Source organism: Cannabis sativa, chromosome 1 (genome assembly GCF_029168945.1).
Source record: "Cannabis sativa cultivar Pink pepper isolate KNU-18-1 chromosome 1, ASM2916894v1, whole genome shotgun sequence".
NCBI lineage: Eukaryota > Viridiplantae > Streptophyta > Magnoliopsida > Rosales > Cannabaceae > Cannabis > Cannabis sativa.
In genome coordinates this window covers 66,530,586-66,558,458 of record NC_083601.1, presented here as the reverse complement: position 1 = coordinate 66,558,458, position 27,873 = coordinate 66,530,586, and the positions used below count along the sequence as shown (strand labels likewise).

Below are 27,873 nucleotides of genomic sequence, written 5' to 3'. Positions count from 1 at the left end.
CCAGTTAAAAACTCAATCAGAAGCTGCTCAAAAAGTTGAAAACTGTGTTGCTTTCGGCTAATGCACTGTTGAATGATGCCGAGGAGAAACAACTTGGAGACAACAACGTGAGGAATTGGCTTGACGAGTTAAAATAAGTAATTTATGAAGCGGATCATGTGATGGACAAGATCAGCACTGAAGCTCTGCGATTGAAGGTGGAGAAGGATGAACTCGAAAGCACAACAACAAGTAAGCCACCCTTGAGCTTTGTCTTTAATAATCTATTTGACATAAATGCTGTAAAATCTGAAATAGAAGAGATTCTTGAAACTCTGAAACATCTTTTAGAATAAACAGAATACCTTGGGTTGAAAAGGGTTGACCCAAAAACATCTTTACATAGATCAGATGCCCCTTTGTTAGATGATTCACAAGTTTATGGAAGAGATGGTGATAAAGAGGCTATTCTTAAGTTATTGTTGTGTGATAATGATGCTAGCTCAAGGATCTCAGTTATTCCTATAGTTGGAATGGGCAGAATTGGAAAAACTACGCTTGTTCAAAACATATAATACGATGTTACTGTCCAAGAACACTTTGCTTTGAAAGTATGGGTAACTGTGTCTGATGACTTTAATGTTCTTAAGATAACCAAACTTATTTTGGAGAAGATCACTGGAGAAAGACGTGAAACAAAAGAGCTACATCAAATTCAAAAAGGCTTGAAGGAGGCTTTGGCCGGGAAGAAATTTCTTTTTGTTCATGATGATGTGTGGAATGAGAATTACGAGTTGTGGGATCTTTTGAAGAGCTCTTTTCAATCTGGCATCCAAGGAAGCAAGATTATTGTCACCACACGTAATGAAGATGTTGCATTGAAGATGAAGACAAGAGATGTTCAAACTTATAAGCTTAAAAACATGTCTGATGATGAATGTTGGATGTTGTTTAGAGAGCATGCTTTTGATAATGTAGGCTCTAAGGAGGTAGCATTGTCTGAGTTGCAAGAAATTAGAAGACACATTGTTAAGAAGTGCATGGGGCTTCCTTTAGCTGTAAAATCAATGGCTGGACTGTTACGATCTATGTCAACTCCTGACCAGTGGAGACATGTGCACCAGAGTGATATGTGGGAGTTGCCCAATTCTCACAACATCGAAATTATTCCAGCTTTGTGGTTGAGCTACCGATTTCTACCTCCTTATCTAAAACCATGTTTCTCTTATCTTTGGATATTTCCCAAAGTCTACAAATTTGGTGAATTTGATAGAGAAAAACTATTCTTAATATGGATGGCAGAAGATCTTATACAACCTCAAAAAGGAAAAAGAATTGAAGATGTTGGAAAAGATTACTTGAATGCTTTAATAACAAGATCATTTTTTCAAAGAAACACAAGGAATCTTTCTCTTTTTATGCATGATCTAGCTATGTATGTATCGGGACAGTGCTGTTATTTTTATGATAGTTGTAAGGACTTGGACAAGCCTAGTAGCAAGACTCGACATCTATCATACATGAAAGACTTAAAAGATACAATAGAATTTGACAACATAGCTAGAGTGAAGTATTTGCGTACCCTGTTGGCTTTGCCACTCTCAACATCATATAGAATATGTCAAACAAGATTCATAGGTGAAATTTTGGTATATGATGGAGGATGCTTAAGAGAACTTTCTTTGTCAGAATCTGATATCGAAGAGTTGCCTAATTCAATTAGAAATTTAAAACATCTCAGATACTTGGATTTATGTGCCACAAAAGTCAAAGAATTGCCAACTTCAGTTTGTGTATTGTACAATTTGGAAACACTGTTGTTGAATAAATGTTATAAACTCACACAATTACCTACCAACATTTCTAAGCTTATCAACTTACGACATCTTGTGATAAGGAAAACACCTTTAAAAGAGATGCCACCTAGGATTTGCAATATGATGAATCTTCAAACATTGAGTGATTTTGTTTTGTGTGAAAATGATGGATGTAGGATCAAAGAGTTGGGTAAGTTGGAGTCGAATTTGCATGGAAGCTTTAAGATTTTAGGCCTTCAATATGTCGAGGAAGTGAGTGATGTTTGGGAAGGCGAGTTAAAGAAGAAAAAGAATTTGAGTGAGCTTACTTTAAGATGGGATGGAAAAGCAGATGATTCAATAAAGGAAAGAGAAGTACTTAACGCGCTCCAACCACATGAAAACTTGAAGAAACTAAAGATACGCGACTATAATGGCACAAAGTTACCAGATAGTTGGGTAACACATCCATCCTACTCTTATTTGGAAGAAATTGATCTAGAATGTGAAAATTGTTGCTTGCCATTTTTATCATTTCGACTACTAAGTTCACTGAGATATCTTCGTATTTCTTGTCTTGATATGCGTTTTGAATTTAGTGGAATTTATTGGAATAATAATCCATTTCCACTCTTATCAAGATTAAAGCTTGTGGGAATAACTACATTGGATTGGTCATTATTTCCCAATACAGATTGAGATTTTCCCTTGTTTGAAGGAAATCTTTTTAGAGCATTGTAGGAACATAAATGCGGCATTACCTATCTGTACTTTTCCATCTTTGGAAGATATCATCATTCGAGATTGTGATGAATTGGTGACTATATTTCCATCAAATAGTAATGGTATTGACATTACATATCCCTCCCTTGAAAAGTGGAGCATATATAGTTGTTCAAGGTTGGAGTCATTTTCAGAAATGGGATTATTATTGCCCTTTACTTTGAAATGTCTAGGTATCTCAAAATGCAATATGCTAATGGAGAATCGCATGAAATGGAATTTACAAAGACTCCTATCATTGACTATTGTAATACTTTGGCGATATCAAGGAGTGCTAGATTCATTTCCAGAAGATTGGTTGTTTCCACTGTTGGAAATTATTTTACCAGGATCTTAGATCTACTCACAAGTATGTTGTTTAACACCCTAAATATGAACTTCTAAAAGGATTATAAATAAACACATATAAAGTATGAGAAACCTTACATTGGGTGCAGCAGAATAATATGTCTCCTTCCACTCAGATCTCTAACCCTTGTATCCTTTCTGTCGCAGAGTATTATCAAGATCTGAGCCCGAATGTCCTTCTTGTTGAATTTCTTTCTTCACGATCTTCCACACTATGATTGAGGTACTACTTGCTGTGTGTGGGCACTACTCTATCACTAAGAGGGTTCGAAATAATAAATGAAGAAGAAGAAAGGAGAGTGGCGGCTAGGTTTATTGTGTTGGCTTAGGTTTTTCTCTGAAAGGAATAAGATGCAAAAGTTACTTTTTCCTGAAGCCATCACTATCTATTTATAGCATGCCACACAGGGTTATGTTTGAATTATTTGGCATTAAAATAATGAAAATATTAAATGATAAAGCCTACATAAGTGGCCGGCCATGACTTAGTGGATTTGGGTCTCACTTTTGCAATTTTGCTGTTTTATCATTTCTGCATCTCATTTTTTCAAAAACACCAATTTTCAAATTCAACCATTTAAATGTCAAGTTCAATTATTTAATAACTATAAATAATTATTAAATAATATTGTCATTTATCATATTTATTAATTAGACCAAACAAAGTATCTTAATTAACAAATATACCCTAAAAACTCTTTCTTTAAAGTTTCGCCCTTGCTTAGTGAAAAATTCACAAATAGACATAGTCTAATTTGAGAATTATAATTGATTAATCAAAACCAATTAAATGAGTCTTACAAGTAGTATTGTCTCAACTAGTGTGGGGACTATGGGTCTATATATCCGAGCTTCCAATAAGCAGATCAAGAATTTACATCCTAAATTCACTGACTTATTATTCTTCGTTGAATCCACGCATAGAACTTAGAATTGCACTCTCAGTATATAAAACGCTCTATATGTTCCTGTTGGGTTTTATGCCCTAAATAAAACTCTTTACAATTGATTAGTTATCAATATAAGAAATTTGAAGTGATTGATGTTTGCATGAATTTTACATGCTAATGGTTTAATATGTTTAATATGTTTATTACATTCATACACACAAAATCAGTTAAATCCAGATCATATGTTTATTCACAATTACAGTATCATCAACACAGTGGAATGTGATTGTGATCATATGTATAAAAAGTTTTGGTCCCTGTTTCATCAGTGTTATTGGATTTACACTAATGTGATAATCAGCGATGATGTGTACTTACACTTGGAGTAAGTGTTATGTTCTTTCCAGGACATTAGTAAAGTATACTAGTTTCGAATGTATGGAGTATACATTGGACTGGACCGATATTGCAACTAAGTTAAGATATTACAAACTTACCGTTATACATATCTTTCCAAGTCAATATCAGTAGTTGATCTTAAGATTAAAAGAATCTAAATCCTGATATGCTTAGGCTCAACTCAGGAGTGCTATTCATGTTCTTAGATTTATTAGTTAAGCCTACTTTTGGGTCAGGGTGATACGTATATTTTGGGAACATGATAGTATGATTGAGTGGGAGTGCTGAACATAAATATGGAATCTATAGCTTCTACTGGTGTATAGAAGTCAAGTGATGATTCCCTTCGAGCTTAGCAAATAGAAGTAAATGGATGAGCTCTTGTTTAACTGACTAATCATTAGATCACTAAACACCATTTACAGGTAGCTAAGTGTTTTAAGGGGCAAAATACATTGAGGGGTGAGAACGGTAAAGAAATCCCATCTCGATGTAGATCATCTATATAGAGGATCTTTAAATCACAATAAGATTATAATAATGGTTAAATGAGATAGTATATTGATATCGTGGAACATACAATATGCTCTATATAAGTCTGGGAGTGCAATTCTAAGTTCTAAGAGTGGATTCAACGAAGAATTAGTAAGTAGGAATTTACTTGGTAAATTTGGTTCACTTATTGGAAGCTCAGCATATAGATCCATGGTCCCCATTCTAGTTGAGAACATTCTGCTTGTAAGACTCATTAATTGATTCGTGATTGATCAATTATAATTCTAAAGTTAGACTATGTCTAATTTTATGAATTTTCACTAAGCAGGGGTGAAATTGTAAAGAAAAGAGTTTCTAGGTTTATTTATTTATTAATGGAATTTATATGTCTAATTAATAATTAAATTTTAATAATGTATTTTAGTTATTAAATAATTAGTTTTGGCATTTAAAAGGTTAGAATTGGAAAATTGGCGTTTTTGAGAAAATAAAGATAAAATTTGATAAAACTGCAAAATCAAGTGAGGCCCAATACAACACCATGGCCGGCCACTTAATGTGGAATTTCAAATTAATATTTTCATTATTTTAATGCCAAATAATTCCTAACCTAAACCTAGTAGTTGCCTATAAATAGAAAGTGATGGCTCAGTCACAACACATGCTTTCATTAGTAATCTGACAGAAATTTCTCTCTTCAGAAAAACTGAGCCTTTCCCACTTTCTATACCTGGCCGAAATCATCCCTCTCTTTTCCCTTCATCTATTTCGACCCTAGTGAAAGAGTAAGTGCCCACACACAGCAAGCAGTAACTCAATCATAGATTGGAAGACTGTGAAGGATCAAACTTGAAGAAGAAGGACATTCGGGCTCAAATCTTGATTATACTCTGCTACAGAAAGGATACAAGGGTTAGAGATCTGAGTGGAAGGAGACATTAATTCCGCTGCATCAATGTAAGGTTTTCTTAACTTTATATGTGTTTAATTTATTGTTTTAGAAAGTTCATATTTAGGGTGCTTAAACAACATACTTGTGAGTAGATCTGAGATCCTGGTAAAATAAATATTCTAACAACTGGCCTCAGAGCCATGGTAATTGATTTACTTGCAAGAAATTTGGACTTTAAAACGATTGTTTGTTTATTTTTGGATGGTATCATGTTGTATTGAGTGTTATTTGATGAATGATTGATGTTTGTGAATTTTCGTGAAAAATAATTGCGATTCTGTTTCTGGAATTATTTTGATTGGATATTATGGAAAAAATTAAGCAAGTTACCTTTTTAAAGAACTCAATTTTGATTTTATTTGAATTAGTTATGATTTTTTGAAGATTCGAAAAAATCGGAGCTGTGCTGAAATTTTCCTGCGATCGCGAAAACTGTCCGTACAGCTCACAATTTTTTTCGTTTTTCTTCGTTTTTTCATGCTTTTTCATGGAATTAACTTCCGATTTTTTGTGTAGCTTTGTATTTATAGATTTGCTATTCCTAATTCAACTCTAATTATCATTATGAATTAATTTAATATTTTTTAAATTTAATTCAAGATATTAGTGTAATTTGAATTTTAAAATAGTAAATATCTATCTTATTTCTTAATTATCTATCTTATTTTTAAATTTGATTATATCTTATCTTATTTTTAAATTTAAGGTCAAATTTTAAATATTTTTAAATTAAATCTTTTTAAGATATTTTGACCTTATTTAAATTTAAAATAAGATAATTATAATCATGTAATTTTAAATAGATGTAAGATATTTTGCTAACTTTTAAATTTTGTTATTTTATTTATTTAAATTAAATTTAAAATCTGAAAAGATATTTCATTTATCTTTTCTAATTTTTATTTAATTTTTTATTTTTAAAATAACGTTTAATTTTTAAAAGTAGTTAGCAAATTTTTGAAATGATATTTAGGTTGGTTGAAACCTAATTTTTCAAAATAGTAGGTTTAATTTTAAATATTTTTTTTAAATAATTTCGAAATTTAAATTTCTTTTATTTTATTTTCGAAATTAAAAATATATTTTTTTTAAATTTTATTTTTCGAAAATTAAAATGTTTTTTTTATTTATTTAATTATTTATTTTTCGAAATTATTTATTTAAAATTAAATAAATCCTACTTCCAACTATCTAGCTAACCTTGTTCCAGGAGTATGTGGTTTTAGCTTGTGTGTAAGTTTTCAAAACCTATTATTACTTGATTGCAAATAGCTATGGTTACTTTTTGCCAGATCTAATGATCTGATGGCTCCCTTGGTCAAGTTAATAATTTGTAACAGGTAAATTTTACAATCTTCTTTCATCTGTGTATGACCTAGCAACATGATAGGATCCATCCAAAGTGTGCCTGTGTGAGCCTATATGTTTATTTTGTTTTAATATAGATGCATATAGGTTGTTGCTAAATAAAATGTCACACCATGATAGATTTTATTTAGGTCCATCTAGTTATTGGACCTATTCAATTAATAACAGTTATTTATTTTAAGGTTAAATTCCTCTCTTTTGGGCCTTGTGTGAGAGTTGGGAGCCATAGAAGTGGGTACGACATACTGAACCCAGCACCCCCTCACATGAACTACCCCAATTGTGAAGGCCCATTTGCCTGATTTGAATAACTGTACTAGGTTAATTATATTAGTTTGACCTAATAAAATTGAATTAGCAACATAATTAACTTTTAAAATATATGAAAATTTATTTTCATTTTAATATTTTAAAGTTAATTTCAAGAAAAACACTTTTAGTTTTAGATATTATTTCTAGACAAGCTATTTGTATTTTTCTTGTATTTAATTAAATATAGAATTTTAACTAACTAGATTCTTTCTGGAGCTTATTTAATTAAATATTCTTATTTAAGTTATAAATTAGTTGTATCAACTGATTTTTCTTATCGAACTTAAATTTGAATATTTGATTTAAATTTTAAATCAAGTTGAGGAATCCTAGGCATTAGTTATTAAAGATTCTTAAGATATTTTTTAAGTTAATATCTTTTCGAATATTAACTTAAAATGGAATATTTTAGATATTTTTTAGGTTAATATCTTTTCGAATATTAACTAAAAAAAATATCTTCAAATTAAGTGGTTACAACTTAATTTTTGATATTTAATTAAATCTAAATTTGAAATTATTTAAGTTTTAGATTTTTTCTATCTAACTTAAATTAGATATTTTTCAAATTTTTGAAAAGATACTTAGTCAAATAAGATATTTTCTAGATAGTAATTTCTAGACTACTTATTATTTCTAATATTTAAATAGGAAAATATTATACTTTGTGAAATTAATTATTTAAATAATTAATTTTGGTACAATTTTATTAAGTATATTTTTCCTAGTATTAAATAGAAATTAATAATTAAGCCTTCTGTACACTTAATTATTTATTTCTTGAATTTAATACATTTAATTAACTTGAAAAATCTAAATATCTAAGTTGATTTTCATCATGATACTTAAATATTTATTGATTTTTCATGACACTTAATTAAATAGAAAATTATTTTTAGGTTGAAATTTAATTTTTCAACTTAAATTTAAATAATTTTCAATATATATTTTTCTTTATTTTCTTAATCAATTTCGAAAATTGCATTTTAATTATGCATTATTTTTCGAATTTTTATTTTGAAAAATAGATTGAGTTGTAAATTAATTATTTATTTTAATTAATTCTTGAACCAACTACAATCAATGATTTTTTCATTTAATTGATTAATTTAAAATAAATGAATTTAAAATATATATTATTAGAAATTGAATTAACTAGTCAAAAGAAAATCTAGATAGGTGATATGTTTGCTTGAAGTATTTCTTTTCTATTTTTATTATTTTCGAAAATTGTATAGTTTTTATACTTAATTTTCGAACTCAATAAATATATTCTCAAAGGAAATTTTTAAGTTGCTAATTATTTAATTTAATTCAACTTAAATTAATTTCCTTAATATTTATATTTAAGATTATTACTAAGATGGAAATAATTAATTTTATTTCAATCACCATCTAAGTATAATTTTATAAATATTATATTAAATTCTTATTTTTGAATTTTAATTCTTAATTTAGAATTTAATGAGATTTATTTATTAGAATAATAAAGAAAATACATTTTAAAGAACAAGCTTTATTATTATTAAGATATTCGATCTCCATTGTGGGTTTTACACCGCGTTTATTTTAGTGAGTAATCCTCCTTAATGGAGGAACGTTCATTAGCAATTTCGCACCGTTTAATCTCGCATGATAAGTGGTTTGTAAGTGTTTTATATGGTATAGATCACCCTAATGGTGGCGACCATATTTGACTTGCAAATTGCGAAACAATGGTAGAAGCTCATAAGATAGAATAGCCTTGACTCTCGCCTAAACGGGACAACGCTGGATTCCAATCTTGATCGAATAAAAGGTTGCTAGAATGTTTAACATTTTAGATGAGCTGACAACTCTATTCAATGGATGGTAGCTTTGACTCTCGCCTAAACGGGACACTGATATCAGTTTGTTGAAAAACCTTGGAAATTATTTAGGATTGAATTTTTAAGTATTTTCTCATATCATTCCTACTTGCTATGTGCTTATAATTTCTGAATTGATTTCTATTTGTTGATTTCTATTATTTTGTAGTATCCTGTTTTTGTCAAAATGAATCCCATGTTATCACTGTTGACTGAAAACAAGCTGAATGGATCTAACTTTAATAAGTGGAATGAGAACATTAATATTGCTCTCATAGGAGAAAGTTCCTTGTTTGTTTTAACTGAGCCGTCACCTGAAGTGCCTTGGGACAATGCTTCCAAAGCTGTGAAAGAAAAGTATGAGCGTTGGCAGAAAGCAAATGACAAAGCTCTATACTTTATGCTTTCTAGCATGGTTGACACCCTCAAAACTCAGTTTTCTAAAACCGAGAAGGCTGCTGAAGTTATGACGAAGTTAAATGAGCTATTCGGTAAGGCATCACTTCAGTCACGCTTTGACGCGACTAAGAAGTTCATTAATGCACGGATGGAACCTCATCAAAACGTGCGTGACCATGTTCTCCTCATGTCTAGTTATTTCCAAGAAGCCCAGGATCATGGTGCTGAAATGGACAGTGCTACTCAAGTTAGTCTTATCTTGAATAGCCTGACTCCAGCATTTCTACCATACACATCAAATTATGTCATGAATAAGAAGGAAATTGACTTTCATGAATTAGTCAATGACCTTCAAACTTATGTAAATTTGAGTGGAGGACCTAAGAAGAAAGGGAGTAAACCTCACAATCCTGGGAATGGTAATGGGACGATAAAACCGGAAGCAAATGTTGCCTCTGCTTCAAAGCCCAAATCGAAGAGGAAGTGGAACAACACCAAGAAGCGAACTAAAGCCATGAAGAATAAAAAGGCTGCTCCTTCTGGTGATGCTACACTTAAAGGAAAGTGTTTCTACTGCAATGAGAAAGGTCATTGGAAACCCCAGTGTCCTAAACTTCTTGCAAAGAAACAAGGTATTTCCGTTTATAAACTTTAAGAGTTTTAGTGAATTATTATCCAATTGGATTTATGATTCTGGACTAACTTTGTTTATTTGTTTTCTTCTTCTTATAGGCTAAGCTACTTGAACTCAAATGAGTTGGATCAGCAAGCTGGACCAAGGGTGAAATCGTCCAGATGAAGATGAAGCTCTTCAATTTATTTTGAATTAATTGTTTTAGTTTAAAGACATTTTGGATTTCAAATTTTAGTTAGGGATATTTATCCCTGTTTCTCTCATATTGTTGCAATACATTTTTATTTTAATAAAGTATTCTTTATTTTCGAAATTCACTATTGCAATTTATGAGATTGAGCTTCATTTAATTTTATCTTCATCAATTATTACCACATTATATTTGTATGTTTGTATGTGTAAGTGTTTTTATTATTGATGCAAATTCTATAATATTTACAACTCTTCATAGAGTTATATTAAATAAACACTAGAAACTATTTCTATGTTTATTAATAATTGTTAATTCTAATACAATTATTAAGAATTTGTTTAATAAAAGGATCTTTTGATCTGATACGGGTGGAGAAAAGTTAAGAAAACTATGCAGTTCAACGATCTTTTATATCTAATGAACTCTGGATAGTATTCAACTCCACATAAACTCTATCACACTAAGAGAATCATGATCTTTACAACTTTTAGGGGTGGATCATAATCTCTATATACTTAGGGGTGGAGGTTATCCATAGTACCCTATATGTATATTCTTAGGGGTAAAGTCCATTCCACAATTCCCTATGAAACACATATCTTGTTTAAACATGGAAGTAATATAATGAGTCAGCTATTGTCAATATAAATTCTTGATCTTGATTGTATGTTCCATTTCGTTTTTACTGTTGTAAGTAAAAGTTTGATACCTTTGAAAGTTCTTTGTTAAAGTTTCACACTACCTTAATTGAGTGGGAGAATTTTAAAGTTCTATACCCATCTTCATTAGGTTGATAATTGTGATAGGTACTTAAGAACACTACTGAAAAGCAAATCTAACCATTCACATGGATAGGTATAGCTTATCAGAATTATGAGAATAAGATAAAGAACTCTAGTTCAGTCCATTCGAATGACTTGAACCAAGAATTCTTAATCCTCATAAAATTTGATGGTATCTTAATTTTGATTACTTGATCTCTGGCATGTATTTTTCACTTCAAAATACTAGTCTGCTATGTTGATGAGTTAGTCTTAACGTAAAGTTTCAGACTAATACAAAAGTCACAACTAGGTAACTCTCTAAACAATCAGAGGTTAAAAGAATTATTTAACCAGACATCTGCTATAGAAAGGGAGCTATCTGAGATGTAATCAAATAGGGAACATTAGAAGATATTCAAGAAAGATTTATGAAAGTGATCTATATGTTAGATATTAAGGAACTGTGTATCAGTTATCCTTGTATCTCACCATCTAATTTCGATTTCTATAAGATGGTGCTTACTTTGGGGGTGGAGGAATTATTGAATAATAATTCAAGCTCTACCAGAGAAGAATTGTAACTTGGTCTATTCGAAAATACCAGAAAGTTATATCACTGAAGAAAAGTCTACACTGTATTATCTCAATTACATATTTTAAAATATGAGAGATATGTCTTCTGTTAATTCAGATGTACTTTTAAAACAGTAAAGATTTCAGTATCCCTTGATGAGTAAAGCATATAGTAAAGGATGTTTCATAAGAGTTTTTATGAACTAGTTTCCAAAAGTTTGGGTGGATTCAAATATACTACACTTGATCTGAAGATCAAGACATCAGATTGACCTATTTGCACAGTTTGTTTTATATTAGTGCAAGTGGGAGTTTGTTGGGTTTTATGCCCTAAATAAAACTCTTTACAATCTGATTAGTTATCAATATAAGAAATTTGAAGTGATTGATGTTTGCATGAATTTTACATGCTAATGGTTTAATATGTTTAATATGTTTATTACATTCATACACACAAAATCAGTTAAATCCAGATCATATGTTTATTCACAATTACAGTATCGTCAACACAGTGAAATGTGATTGTGATCATATGTATAAAAAGTTTTGGTCCCTGTTTCATTAGTGTTATTGGATTTACACTAATGTGATAATCAGCGATGATGTGTACTTACACTTGGAGTAAGTGTTATGTTCTTTCCAGGACATTAGTAAAGTATACTAGTTTCGAATGTATGGAGTATACATTGGACTGGACCGATATTGCAACTAAGTTAAGATATTACAAACTTACCGTTATACATATCTTTCAAGTCAATATCAGTAGTTGATCTTAAGATTAAAAGAATCTAAATCTTGATATGCTTAGGCTCAACTCAGGAGTGCTATTCATGTTCTTAGATTTATTAGTTAAGCCTACTTTTGGGTCAGGGTGATACGTATATTTTGGAAACATGATAGTATGATTGAGTGGGAGTGCTGAACATAAATATGGAATCTATAGCTTCTACTGGTGTATAGAAGTCAAGTGATGATTCCCTTCGAGCTTAGCAAATAGAAGTAAATGGATGAGCTCTTGTTTAACTGACTAATCATTAGATCACTAAACACCATTTACATGTAGCTAAGTGTTTTAAGGGGCAAAATACATTGAGGGGTGAGAACGGTAAAGAAATCCCATCTCGATGTAGATCATCTATATAGAGGATCTTTAAATCACAATAAGATTATAACAATGGTTAAATGAGATAGTATATTGATATCGTGGAACATACAATATGCTCTATATAAGTCTGAGAGTGCAATTCTAAGTTCTAAGAGTGGATTCAACGAAGAATTAATAAGTAGGAATTTACTTGGTAAATTTGGTTCACTTATTGGAAGCTCAGCATATAGATCCATGGTCCCCATTCTAGTTGAGAACATTCTGCTTGTAAGACTCATTAATTGATTCATGATTGATCAATTATAATTCTAAAGTTAGACTATGTCTAATTTTATGAATTTTCACTAAGCAGGGGTGAAATTGTAAAGAAAAGAGTTTCTAGGTTTATTTATTTATTAATGGACTTTATATGTCTAATTAATAATTAAATTAAACGACAATATTATTTAATAATGTATTTTAGTTATTAAATAATTAGTTTTGGCATTTAAAAGGTTAGAATTGGAAAATTGGCGTTTTTGAGAAAATAGAGATAAAATTTGATAAAACTCCAAAATCAAGTGAGGCCCAATACAACACCATGGCCGGCCACTTAATGTGGGATTTCAAATTAATATTTTCATTAGTTTAATGCAAAATAATTCCTAACCTAAACCTATAACCTAAACCTAGTAGTTGCCTATAAATAGAAAGTGATGGCTCAGTCACAACACATGCTTTCATTAGTAATCTGACAGAAATTTCTCTCTTTAGAAAAACTGAGCCTTTCCCACTTTCTATACCTGGCCGAAATCATCCCTCTCTTTTCCCTTCATCTATTTCGACCCTAGTGAAAGAGTAAGTGCCCACACACAGCAAGCAGTAACTCAATCATAGATTGGAAGACTGTGAAGGATCAAACTTGAAGAAGAAGGACATTCGGGCTCAGATCTTGATTATACTCTGCTACAGAAAGGATACAAGGGTTAGAGATCTGAGTGGAAGGAGACATTATGTAACACCCTAACTAACATAGGCGTATTACGTGATTTTAAACATGCTGTGCAGCTCGTTGCTAATCAACGAGGTTTATGGAAAAACGTGATTAATTAAAATTTTTGCCTTTTTAATTAAACTTATAAAATAATATTACAAAAGACTCGGGATCCCGATTATAAAATCATTTACAAAAAGATTTAACTATTTAACTGATACACAAAATAAATGTCGTCTAACGACCAGTTACAAAATCAGCCTTGCTGTCCCGATGATCGTACGCTCCAGGCCTAACCGCCCCGACATGTACAATCTTCACAAGCTCGCTCACAGTCCATCAGCTTTACCCTTGCCTTTACCTACACATAAACGTAGAACTGTGAGTCGACAGACTCAGTAAGAAAAGCATAATAATACTCATACATAATCCCGGTTATGATCAGACGCCCATACCCCTGATCATAACCCTAACTGCCGTGTCCAACACGATACTGAGTCCCGCCATCGCCGTGTCCAACACGGCATGCGAGCCACTACCGCCATGTCCAACATGGTACTGAGTTCTGAACGTTCATAGGGACGGTACTATTGACACGTAACAACCTGATCGGTCGAACCGGTCATACTCCGGCTGCTGGTCATACTCCAGCCTGTACCGACGTGTTACTATATCCTCCTGATCGGTCGAACCGGTCATACTCCGGCTGCTGGTCATACTCCAGCCTGTACCGAAGGGATACGTCAATAGTACGGAACCACCAACCAAGTGTCAGCCTGATCGGTCGAACCGGTCATACTCCGGCTGCTGGTCATACTCCAGCCTGTACCGACGTGACAAGGTTGGATGGTTCGAAGCCAACATACAACTAATGTAATCTAACAGGCTTCCTACATGCTCGCTAAACATGTAATCTACATATGCATACTGTTATACTAATCTTACCTGGATTCCGAATTCAGGTGTGCCGGTCAACCTGACTGGAACTTTAGCTGAGCGGCGGATTACAGGCTCCTAAACCATAAAAATCACAACACTATAAGTGACACGCTAAATCACTTCCCGGGGACTTAAACTAGGAACTAAAAGTTTCCCTATCAATAAAAAGCATGGCAATACCCCCTAAAACATAAAAAATGAGGAAAACACGGGTTTCTGAAATTTCCCCAACCGGCAGACCGGTTGCCCAACCGGAATTCCGGTTCTGGGAATTTTCGAAGCCCATCCGGAATTCCGGATGCACAACCGGAATTCCGGTTCCTCGCAGACAGAATTTCAAAAATTCATATCTCAACCAATTCAGCTCCAAATTGATTCAAACCTTCCAGACCTACTCCATATATCCCAAATAACATTTCTAAAGCATCAAACCTACCCAGAATGCACAGAAATGAAAAACACCATGTGAGCTCCAAGCTTTGAGTTTAAACTCAAACTTGGCTAAAGCTCACTCACAAGCCTCAAAACTAGCTTAGAACCACATAATCAAGCATAAAAATACTGCAGAAAACAAACCCTAATTCATGCAATAACTACAGCCACCAAATCCTCAATTTTTACTTTGAAAACCTTAGCTTCTTAACAAGAAAATTAACCAACTCAAGCAAGAACAACTAACATGCATTTCAACTTAACTAAACATATTTAATTCAACATTTTAGACATAGAAACAACAACAACAACAAGCAGCAGCAACATCATCAAAATCCTCCATGCATTACTCATCTTTTTCATCAAAATTTCAAGAAAACAAGGGAAGAAAGCTAGACAAGAATTACCTCAATTAGAAACACTCTAACTTGCTGAAAATCACTTGAAAATGAAGAGGAAAATCCACTCTTCTTGCTGCCTCAAATGGCCGAAAAAGAGAGAGGAAAAGAGAGAGAGCTTTTGAGAAATTTGTAATTTTTCTAAGTGTGATTTGTTGTAAAATGAGAAAATGAATAAAGGACACCTAACATAAACCCATTTCAGCCAATTAAACATTAAAATAAATATTTACTTTTCAAATAAAAAGTCACTAAAAGACAAAACACTAATGGGGCAAAAAGACCATTTTGCCCCTCCACCTTAAAACCACATAAATCATACTAAAGGGGTATTTTTGGGAAATTCTAAATTCCCGGCCATTCCCGACATTCCCAATGTCTAATAAACCGTCCCAAACTACTAACATGCTAAGTTGTGATTTCTACTGAGCCAAACGCCGAGTTCCAAAATACCGGGCACCGGAAATGCAAAATATGAAAACTACTGAATGACATAAAATGCATCACTCAATTCCATAAATAACAGTAATAAATTATTTAAATAGCTATAAATAATTTTCATAATTAATCATAAACACTGCTAATTTCCAAATTAACTAAGCGGGCTTTACACATTAATTCCGCTGCATCAATGTAAGGTTTTCTTAACTTTATATGTGTTTAATTTATCGTTTTAGAAAGTTCATATTTAGGGTGTTTAAACAACATACTTGTGAGTAGATCTAAGATCCTGGTAAAATAAATATTCCAACAGTTCCACCATATAGACACATCATTAGTTATCCATTGTTATAATCCTAATTTGATCAATGATCCTCTATATAGATGATCTACACTGTAAAGGGATTAGATTACCGTAACACCCTACAATGTATTTTATCCTTAAAACACTTAACCCCGTATAAATGATATTTCAGCTAAGTGAAATTAGGAATCCATCATTTATTTTTCGTTTGGTCAAGCTGGAATGAAATCATCCTTTACTTTCTATTTGCCAGATAGAAGGTATAGATTCCATATTTATGTTAGTGCTCCCACTCAATTGCACTACCGTATTCCCAAAATGTACGTATCACCCTGACCCAAAAGTAGGCTTAACTAACAAATCAAAGAACACGAGTAACACTCTTGAGATTAAACCTAATCATATCAGGATTAAGATCATTTGATCTAGGATCAACTAGGTGATATTGACTTGAATAGATATTACGGTAAGTTTAATAAATCTATGTCAAAGTTCAATATCGGTCCCTTCCGATGCATACTCCATGCATCCAACCCAAGCTTTACTTTAACCAATGCTCTGGAAAGAACATAGCATTTCTCCAAATGCAAGTAAACTCTGTTGTAGATTGTCATATCAGTAAAATCCCAGTGTTTTGATAAATCTAGGAATCTTTAATCACATAGTCATGTTTACTTTCCACTGTGTTGACAACACAATAAACAGGATCAAGTATGTGAAAAGGGTTTGGATGAATTTATAAATCAAATAGACAAACAATTGATAAGATGAACCAAAACATACAAATGAATGAAAAATACTTCTGTTTCTTTATTGATATTGAATAAAATGGATTACATTGAAATGGAGTTTTATTTAGGGCATAAAACCCAACATCCACATACTTTAACTCATCTTGTTATCGGTCGATTTGATAAGGTTACAACTCTAAACAGTAACGGTTTTTGGCACCTCTCCTCACTTCGACAGTTGGATCTTCATCACTTGAAAAAACTAGAGTGTTTACCAACAGGACTCCCACACACTCTTACTACTTTGTCAATAGAAGATTGTTTTCTATTGGATCTTCAACACTCACCTAACATGCATGTAACTTTTCTTTAGCCCAACTTTCAAAGGGATTGAGTTCGTTTCTAATTGGCGCTTTTGAACTCATTGTCTGTCATTTGTCATAAACAGTCTCTATAAACATTGATAGGCTAATGATTGAGTGATATGTTATATAGTTTACTATTTGCACTTTTTGTTTATGATTTGTATGTGATTTTTCTTTTTTTTTTTGTCTTGCTTTTAATCACTGTAATGTTTTATTCCACCATAAGTGAGGAATATGTCACTCATGGACATATTCTTCAATACTCAGTAGTCAAATTACTCTTCTCTGTTTCAACTTTTAATGAGGAAATAGTAAAAGAAATTACTCTTTTCTCTTTATTGTTCAATACTGTTACAAATGCAAACTTCATCCATAAATGAATAAGATAAAACCATATACAAATTATTTTATTTGGTGTTATTGGTTATTTCCAACTTGTCTATTTTATGAGCTATTCTTCAATCCTATGATGTCTTTTCTGATGCTAAATATTCGAGTCTCATGAATGGTTGATCTCTCGAGCACAAGCAATGATAAGAAGTATGTTCTTGTTGAGAATTATGAGGTTACATCTCAAAACTAATTGGTATTGAGTGGAGTAGCCCATGTTCTTATATATGGCTTAATACTTTTACATTTAATACATGTGAGACAATGTTCTCCAATAGCTATTAACTTAAACTATTCGCCTTAATCGTCGCCTTTGAATTAAGCACAAATAAGTTAATACTTGCAGATGAAACTATTCCTTTATAGAGTCCTCTAAGCCTTTCATCCATGAAAATTCTCCTAAATTACATCAAAAAATTTCTTTGTAGGCATCATTAATTAGCCAAAACATAGTTTCTATATTTACTTACATTATCTTCCAAAAAATTTAACAAGCAACTAGGATAATTTTTAGTATTGCAACAAAAACGTGGGATTTATCTTTTCAAACCTACCGGAGTCAAGTTCATGGCAATTGCCTCTCTCATTTTCACTCCACTCTCATTCATTTCTCCATTAAAACCCGAAAGCTTCTCCACATTTTCTTCTTCTTCTTTGTCTTCAACAACAGTGAGCTCGAGAGTTTTGATCAGAAAATTGTGAAGCAAACAACATGTAACGATCACAAAAGGTCGAAACTCAATGCACTCTTCTTTCCACTCCTTGGAAAGAATCTGTCACCGATTATGAACTTTCTATTAAAAAAACTATTTTAAAATGTAAAAAATAAAATAAAAACTCTAAAATAAAATTAGAATAATTTTTTTTGCATATACATACTTTTTTTAATAAGTGAGTTCTATTTGCACCCTATAAAATGATAAATCCACTCTATTATTAAAAAAATATAAACTTAAATAATTTTTAAAAATTACTCTTAATATTTTTTTTTAAATCTTTTCCTCACATCATTTTATATTTTATGTTAATTTTAACACTTATTTTGATTTTATTTTTATAATTCTTTCTAACTCATGTATATATATGTATTTTAAAAAATTCATATAATTTTTTATTTTAATTTTTTTGTCATAATATTTAAAATATAATTTATGTTTATTTGATAGTTATATTTTTTAAGAATATAAATTGGAAGAAAAAAGTTAAAAAATTTAGTATAATTAAAGATATAAATTTGAGGAACTACCTCATATACTGTTTTTTTAACCTTTTTTTTCTTTCAAATTTACAGTTTGGATTTCTAAAGTGGTTGCAACGCTAGTTGTAATAGGGGTTTCTATACGATTTTTTGTTGCAATTTAAGTTGCAGCGCTAGTTGCAATAGGGGTTTCTATGTAGAATTCCGTTAAAATGCAACAAAAAAAAAAAAACCTATTTTGAAGTTTAAAAATAAGAAAACCCCTATAAATTTTATATAAAATAAAAATTGTTAAAATAAGGTGTCTTTAAAAATTTTTAAGGTGTAAATAAAATTTCCCTTTTTATATTTATATTTTTATATATATTTCTATATTATAAATTGTGTAAATCATTATTCATTGTTATGTGTTAGCCACGTCAACTACGTCTTTAATTTTTTTTTAAAAAAAATTCAATTTTCTTATAAAAATTAATAATTTACAAAATAGCTTAATTATTAGGAATTATTATGTATAAATATTATAATTTTTTCTTTATTATTATTATAAAGATTTTTTCTTTAATTTTTAAAAAGCCACAGAGGATTTACTTATTACTTATATATTATATTATTTGATGAGAAAAAACAACTTATATTTTTATAACTCACTTTTTATTCATTTATACGGTCATATGAAATATAATTCACAAATACATTTTTTTTGCAATTATACGCTTATTCCTCTACTTCCGCCCCTGACAGCCACCACCGCCACAAGCGCTGCTTTCTCTTTTCTCTTATTTCTTATTGTGTGCTTCCATAAGATCACTTGCAAGAGAATTGAGAAGAAGAAAAAGAAGAGTAATAAGAAGCAATTAGATTGGTGATACAAATGGATGAAGAAAAGAGTGCCAAAATGTTGAATAAAAAGGAAAAGAGAAGGTATGTGATGGATTGGTGGAAGGAAGAGACTATGAAGAGCTAGCTAAGAAAAAGAAGAAAAGAATGAAGCAACAACAGAAGGGAACAACGAGTTTGGTAGATAATGGCGACAATTGGTGATTACATGATGAGGAATTGTACATAAAGGGGAGAATAGAAACAATGGTAGGAGTAAGGGTAGTTTAGATTGGTGGTTAGATGGGCTTAGTGGTGAACTGTGGCGAGGTTGGCGAAGTGGTAGTCATGACTCTGGTAGTGGAGAAATCCCAGAGAGCGGGGGCTATAGTAGTACTCCTAGTATGAGGGGAACTATATGTGTTATGTTGCCCCATAAACAAGTTTTGGTAGAAATTTATTTGAGAAGTGTGATGTCGATAGTTTTAGCTGGGAGGCAGCCTCTTCAAGTTAGAAATATTTCACCTATGTCTGAACACCAACATACACAATCTTTTGTCATGGGCTCGTCATCTTGCTCGAGCTGAAAAATTTATTCATCTTGTTGAGAAGTCTATTCAATATTTGCTCAGGAACACTTCAATGCTTTGCAATAATGTATAATTATGACTCTGTCCAAATATTTACATCACACAATAATTGGTACTGATACTTGTCCATATCAACACTATTTAGTTTCCAACTTTGTTCATGCTGTTGTTGCTTTGCTTTGGTTTGGCAAATGTAAGGCATTTCGAGTTTATGGTTCATCCCTTCTATTCTCTTCTTACTGTAGAAACAATATAATTCTGGTGCTATCCTTTACAAGTTTAAAATCATATTTATGTAGACCTTATTAGGATAGCACCAGAATTATACTGTCTGTATAGTAAGCCTATCAACAATGATGGGGCCATTCACTGGGTCCAAGTAGATCGACCAATCTGCCCATAAATAAAGTTGAATGAAACATTTAGATCCAATAGCCACTTTCTCACTAAGCTAAACATGTGGTTCTTGAAGGCAATTACACGTTCAGTTGAAAATTTTAACTAATTAAATAATTTTAAATTTCTCCAATGCACAAAATAAAAAGATAAAAAATCTGTATTATAACCTCACAAAATGTTAAATGGAAACAACTATCATTTAATCTTGAAATGGAAACTATAGTTTGTGAAATATAAACAATTAGCATTTAATCTCAAAAAATAGAAATCATTTAACTTCAAAATAGAAACTATAATTTGTGAAATAGAAACAACCAGCATTTAATCTAAAAAAAGGGAAACAATTTAATAACGAAATGGAAACTATATTTTGTAAAATGGAAATAACTAGCATTTAACCTTATAAATGTGAAATGGAAACAACTATTATTAAAAAAAAATGGAAACAGTTGCCCTTAATTTTGCCTAAAATACGTGGACCTGGATATGGGTGATACGTGGAGCCGAAAGAATTAGCGTTTATGGAAATCAACTAAGTCTTAGACGAAAGAGGAGTGTCTCAGGGAAGGTATCTCCCGGAGGAGATACAAAGAGTATCTTTATACTCCCAGAGTCGAAGACATGCCAAGGCAGTTCCGGGAGGTACTGGAACCTATTGAACAATCACCTCGCATTTAATGTCGCATGGGGGAAGACGTATTGAAGTCTTAATAAACGACATGACAGATGGCGTAACCCCCCTTTTTTGGCTACTACACTATGATCAATAAGGCTAGTGACAGCTACTTTATGAGGAATCACATCAATCAAGAAGGGATAAAAGATTATATCCACCTAACTCCTAAGATACCTACGGTATAGGTCATGTATTTCCTATTTTATAACTGCTGGGAATATGTGCCCCTATGAAGCTAACACAGAAAGACAAGTGATCCATTCCTAGGGATCACCCCAAAAAAATACTATAAATACCCCACAAACAGCCTGAAAAAGGGACGAAGGATTCTAGGTTCAAAGGAATCAAAGAGAGAAAATAGGAGAGAAATCCACCAAGAACATTCTCTATAATAAATACTCTCATTAACAACAAAGACTCGTGGACTAAGACTCGTTAATGCCCCAATCACGTAAAAATCTCATGCATTAAACTTCGTACAACTTTTCTTATATATTATTTAATTGGTTGCAGAAAACCTCGGTCAACAGAAACAACTCACATTAAAAATAGAAACAATTTAACCTCAAAAATGAAAACAATTTAATCTCGAAAAATAGAAGCCATTTAACCTCGAAATGGAAACATCTAGCATTTAACATCATATATGTAAAATGGAAACAAATATAATAAAAAATAGAAACAATTTAACATTAAAATAGAAACAACTAGCATTTAACCTCGTATATTTGAAATTAAAACAAATATCATAAAAAATAGAAACAACTAACATTGAAATTAGAAAGAATTTAATCTCGAAAGATGGAAACAATATAACATCAAAATAGAAACTATAGTTTCTGAAACGGAAACAACTAGCATTTAACCTCATTTATGTTAAATAGAAACAACTAGCATTTAATCTCGAAATAGAAACTATAGTTTATGAAATGGAAACAACCGGAGGGTGGGCTAAGGCAGGGGGATCCTCTATCCCCGTATCTCTTTATTTGGGCTGCGGATGTCTTGTCTCGAATTCTTGAGAAGGCATTAGACTCTGGCACTATTGGAGGGATCAAATTAAGCAGAAATGGTCCTAAACTCACACATCTTTTCTTTGCTGATGATCTTATCCTGGTAGGAAAGGCGACGATTACTGAGGCCAAGGGAGTTTGGCAATGCCTTGAATAATTTTGTGATTGGTCTGGGCAAAGTGTCAACAAGCTAAAAACTGTTGGGTTTTATGCCCTAAATAAAACTCTATTTCAATGTAATCCAGATTATTCAATATCAATAAAGTAACAGAAGTATTTTTCATTCATTTGTGTATGTTTTGGTTCACTTAATCAATTGTTTGTCTATTTGATTTATAAATTCATCCAAACCCCTTTTCACATACTTGATCATGTTTATTGTGTTGTCAACACAGTGGAAAGTAAACATGACTATGTGAATAAAGTATTCCTAGATTTATCAGAACACTGGGTTTTACTGATATGACAATCTACAACAGAGTTTACTTGCATTTGGAGAAATGTTATGTTCTTTCCAGAACATAGGTTAAAGTAAAGCTCAGGTTGGATGCATGGAGTATGCATTGGAATGGACCGATATTGAACTTTGAAATAGATTTTTGAAACTTACCATAAATATCTATTCAATTCAATATCATAAGTTGATCCTAGATCACATGATCGAAATCCTGATATGGTTAGGCTCAATTTCAAGAGTATTATTCGTGTTCTTTGATTTGTTAGTTAAGCCTAATTTTTGGTCAGGGCAATACATACATTTTGGGAACACGGTAGTGCGATTGAGTGGGAGCGCTAACATAAATATGGAATCTATAGCTTCTATCTGGCGAATAGTAAGCAAAGGGTGATTTCCTTCGAGCTTAACCAAACGAGATAAATGATTGAGTACTCATTTCACTTAGTTGAAATATCATTTATACAGGGTTAAGTGTTTTAAGGATAAAATACATTGTAGGGTGTTACGGTAATTTAGTCCCTTTACAGTGTAAATCATCCATATAGAGGATCATTGATCACATTAGGATTATAACAATGGATAACTAATGATGTGTCTATATGGTGGAACATATAGAGCATTCTATATACTGAGAGTGCAATTCTGAGTTCTATGTGTGGATTCAACGAAGAATTAATAAGTCAGTGAATTTAAGTGGTAAATTCTAGATCTGCTTATTGGAAGCTCGGATATATAGACCCATGGTCCCCCCACTAGTTGAGATAATATTACTTGTAAGACTCATTTAATTGATTTTAATTAATCAATTAAAATTCTCAAGATAGACTATGTCTATTTGAGAATTAATCACTTATTAAGGGCAAAACAGTAAATAGAGATTTTGATGGGCATATTTATTAATTAGGAAACTTTAATTAGTTTCATTATTAATAAAATAAATGACAATATATTATTTGATAATTAATTTTAATTATTAAATAATTAGATTTGACATTTATGTGGTTGAACAAAGGAATTGGCAGTTTTTGACAAAACAGGAAATTATCAGTGTAGGAAAAGGAAAGATGAAAAAGTGGCAAGCCTTGTTTCCACAATGCCTAGGCCAGCCACTTAGCTTCCCTTTTCCCTTTGATTTTTTCAATATTAAATGTCAATTAATTCAATCATAGCCCTGGGTGGTCTTCTATAAATAGAAGGCAAAGGCTTCAGAGTTCAAAACAACTGAACAACTGATACACAATATTATTCTGACAGAATTTTCTCTCTGAAAATTCTCTCTGAGCCGCCACCCTCTCTCTCTCTCTCTCTTCCTTCACTGTTTCGAAATCTATAAGTGCTAGAGTAGTGCCCACACACATCAAGTAATACCTCAATCATAGTGAGGAAGGCTGTGTAGAATTCAGAAACAACAAAGAAGGACTATCGGGCTCAGATCTTGATTATACTCTGCTACAGAAAGGAATCAAGGGTTAGAGATCTGAGTGGGAGGAGACATATATTCCGCTGCACCCAATGTAAGATTTCTGATACTCTTATGTGTTTAATTTTCTATCGTTTTAGAAGTTCATATTTGGGTTGTTAAATCAACATACTTGTGAGTAGATCTAAGTTCCTGGTAAAATAACTTCCAATAGTTTGTTCTTCATTGCAATTTCTTGAAACTTGGGATTATCTTAACCCAGAGGAGTTAAAGCTCAAAGTTGGAAATGGCGAGTTAGTATCGGTCCAAGCCAAAGGAATTGGCAGTTTTTGACAAAACAGGATACTATCAGTGTAGGAAAAGGAAAGTTGGAAAAGTGGCAAGCCTTGTTTCCACAATGCCTAGGCCGGCCACTTAAGTTCCCTTTTCCCTTTGATTTTTTCAATATTAAATGTCAATTAATTAAATCATAGCCCTGGGTGGTCTTCTATAAATAGAAGGCAAAGACTTCAGATTTCAACACAACTGATACACAACATTATTCTGATAGAATTTTCTCTCTGAAAATTCTCTCTGAGCCGCCACCCTCTCTCTCTCTCTATTCCTTCACTGTTTCGAAATCTATAAGTGCTAGAGTAGTGCCCACACATATCAAGTAATACCTCAATCATAGTGAGGAATGCTGTGTAGAATTCAGAAACAACAAAGAAGGACTATCGGGCTCAGATCTTGATTATACTCTGCTACAGAAAGGAATCAAGGGTTAGAGATCTGAGTGGGAGGAGACATATATTCCGCTGCACCCAATGTAAGATTTCTGATACTCTTATGTGTTTAATTTTCTATCGTTTTAGAAGTTCATATTTAGGTTGTTAAATCAACATACTTGTGAGTAGATCTAAGTTCCTGGTAAAATAACTTCCAACAAAAACATCTATCTTTTTCAGTAACAATAACACGGAGGGCATGAAAACAGGCATTATGAAAAATCTTGGACTCAATCTAGCCTCTTCCAACATTAACTACCTGGGCCTACCACTATTTCAATCCAAGAATAAGGATGCGGACTTTAACTTCATTCTTAATAACCTAGTCGCAGAGCTTCATGGTTGGAAGCTAAGATCTTTCTTAAAAGCGGGGCGGGCTACTTTTATCAAGTCTGTTGGGCTAGCTATGCCTATTTACACTATGCAAATGACCAAACTTTAAAAGAAAAACTAGCATCCAAAATTGATGGGATGATCAGAGACTTCTGGTGGGGTTGTGAACAAGGAAATCGAGGCTTATGCTTGAAGGCTTGGGACCGCCTTTGGCTCCCAAAATCTAGAGGTGGGCTTGGTTTTCGGAAGACTCTTGAAATGAATCAAGCGTTATTGGCCAAGTGGGATTGGGCTCTCCTCAATGATGAGCAATCCTTATGTTGTAAATTCTTAAAGCTAAGTACCTAAGAGGAAAGCCGTTCTTGGAGTGCTCTTTTAAAAGTTCGGACTCTTAGTTTTGGAAGAATGTGGTGAAGTCCAAAGATATCCTAAAGAAAGGTGCGTGTAAAAAGATTTCCGATGGGAAAGAAACAAATATCTAAACTGACCCGTGGATTATTCACGGCAAGGGGTTCTACCCTAAGGCCAATAGCCACAACCAAGGAGGGGTGACTAAAGTAGCTGATCTTATTCTTGATAACGGAGATTGGAACATTGCGCTTCTCCAAACCCTCTTTGATTCAAATTCTATTGCCAACATCATTAAAGGGGGGAGACCGAGTGGCCTCGGGAAAGACAAGTGGATTTGGACAAAAGAGGCTAATGGTCACTTTACTACTAAGTCCGCTTACCTGCTTCAAGCTTTAGAGAGAGATCTTGATTGTGTTGTTGCCCCTACTAGATGGAACAAACTCTGGAACTCAAAAATTCTGGAGAGGCATAAAGTTCTTTGGTGGAGCATTCTCTCTGGTGCCCTGCCGACTCGTGCTATTCTCTCTCGGAGAATGAACATTGAAGACACAACTTGCCCTCTGTGTGGGACAGGTGAAGAAACGATGGAACACCTTTTCCTATATTGCAGCTTCGCGTACCATCTTTGACGATCTTCCCCTTGGGGAGTTTATCCGGTGCTTGAGTCTGGTGCCCGGGTCTGGGATTGGGTTACATTTATCTGGAACTGAAAGTCGAGAGGAGTGGATACTGACAGATTGTTCTTGTATGCTTCGATAATTATGGATACAATCTGGAAGACCCGCAATGAAAAGGTACATAATAATTCCTCGAGTAACATTAATCATGCTATAGATTTTATCTCCTTTTGTTACACAGATTATGTGTCTTGTTTGTTTGAACCAGTGGTGGCTGTGGTATCTCCCAGTTGGTCCCCTCCTCCGGTAGACTGGATCAAAATCAAATGCGATGTTAAGGTCGGCTGCAACTCTATGTGTGTGGCGGCTTTGGCAAGGGATCATTCAGGGACAGTTTTATGGGTTGCTGCCAAGCTTATAGACTTTGTGGACCCCTTGATTGGTAAAACTGAGGCATGTCAGTTGGCTTTAGAATCGGCGGTGGGGAAAATGTTGGGTTTTGTGCCCTAAATAAAATCCATTTCAATATAATCAGATTTACTTATTAATAAAGATCAGAAATAACATTTTATGTTGCATGGTTCACATGATTTATTTCATGATTATATGTATATAATGTATGAATTCTTTTTAAGTCCAGTTTATAGTGTTGTCAGCACAGTGGAATATAATCTTAATTATATGTTCAAAAGTTTATTCCTTGATTTGTCAGAACACTGGATTTAGACTGACATGGTACAATCAGCGATAGGTATTCTTACACCTTGGAAAAGTGTTATGTCCTTTCCAGGACATTGGCAAAGTTTACCAGTACCAGATGTATGGAGTATACATCGGAAGGGACCGATATTGAACTTTCATTAGATATATTAAAACTTACCGTAATATCTATTCAATTCAATATCAACTGTTGATCCTAGATCAAATGACCTTAATCCTGCTATGGTTAGGTTCGATCTCAAGAGTACTATACATGTTCTTTGATTTGTTAGTTAAGCCTACTTTTGGGTCAGGGTGATACGTACATTTTGGGAACATGATAGTATAATTGAGTGGGAGCGCTACCATAAATATGGAATCTATAACTTCTATAGGAATTTAGAAGTGAAACGATGATATCCTTCGAGCTTGCCTAAACAGAAATAAATGGTGGAGATCTCATTTCACTTTGCTGAAATATCATTTCTACGGAGCTAAGTGTTTTAAGGATAAAATACATTGAAGGTGTAACGGTAACTTAGTGCCTTTTCAATGTAGATCATCTATTAGAGGGTTATTGATCACATTAGGGTTATAACAATGGAAAACTAATGACGTGTCTATATCATGGAACATATAGAGCGTTCTATATGACTGAGAGTGCAATTCCAAGTTCTAAGTGTGGATTCAATAAGGAATTAATAAGTTAGGGAATTTACTTGGT

The 27,873-nt window shown here is 32.7% G+C and overlaps 1 protein-coding gene across 1 annotated transcript; it reads left to right on the top strand.

The window, feature by feature from the left end:
* The first annotated feature begins 161 nt into the window (after nucleotides 1-161).
* LOC115704203 (putative disease resistance RPP13-like protein 1) lies at nucleotides 162-26,960 on the top strand. The gene is made up of 7 exons (XM_061111572.1): nucleotides 162-231; nucleotides 340-539; nucleotides 630-2,234; nucleotides 2,470-2,592; nucleotides 25,992-26,306; nucleotides 26,407-26,578; nucleotides 26,692-26,960. Exons 1-7 carry the CDS (start codon nucleotides 162-164, stop codon nucleotides 26,958-26,960), a joined length of 2,754 nt encoding a protein of 917 aa, XP_060967555.1.
* The last annotated feature ends 913 nt before the right edge of the window (nucleotides 26,961-27,873 follow it).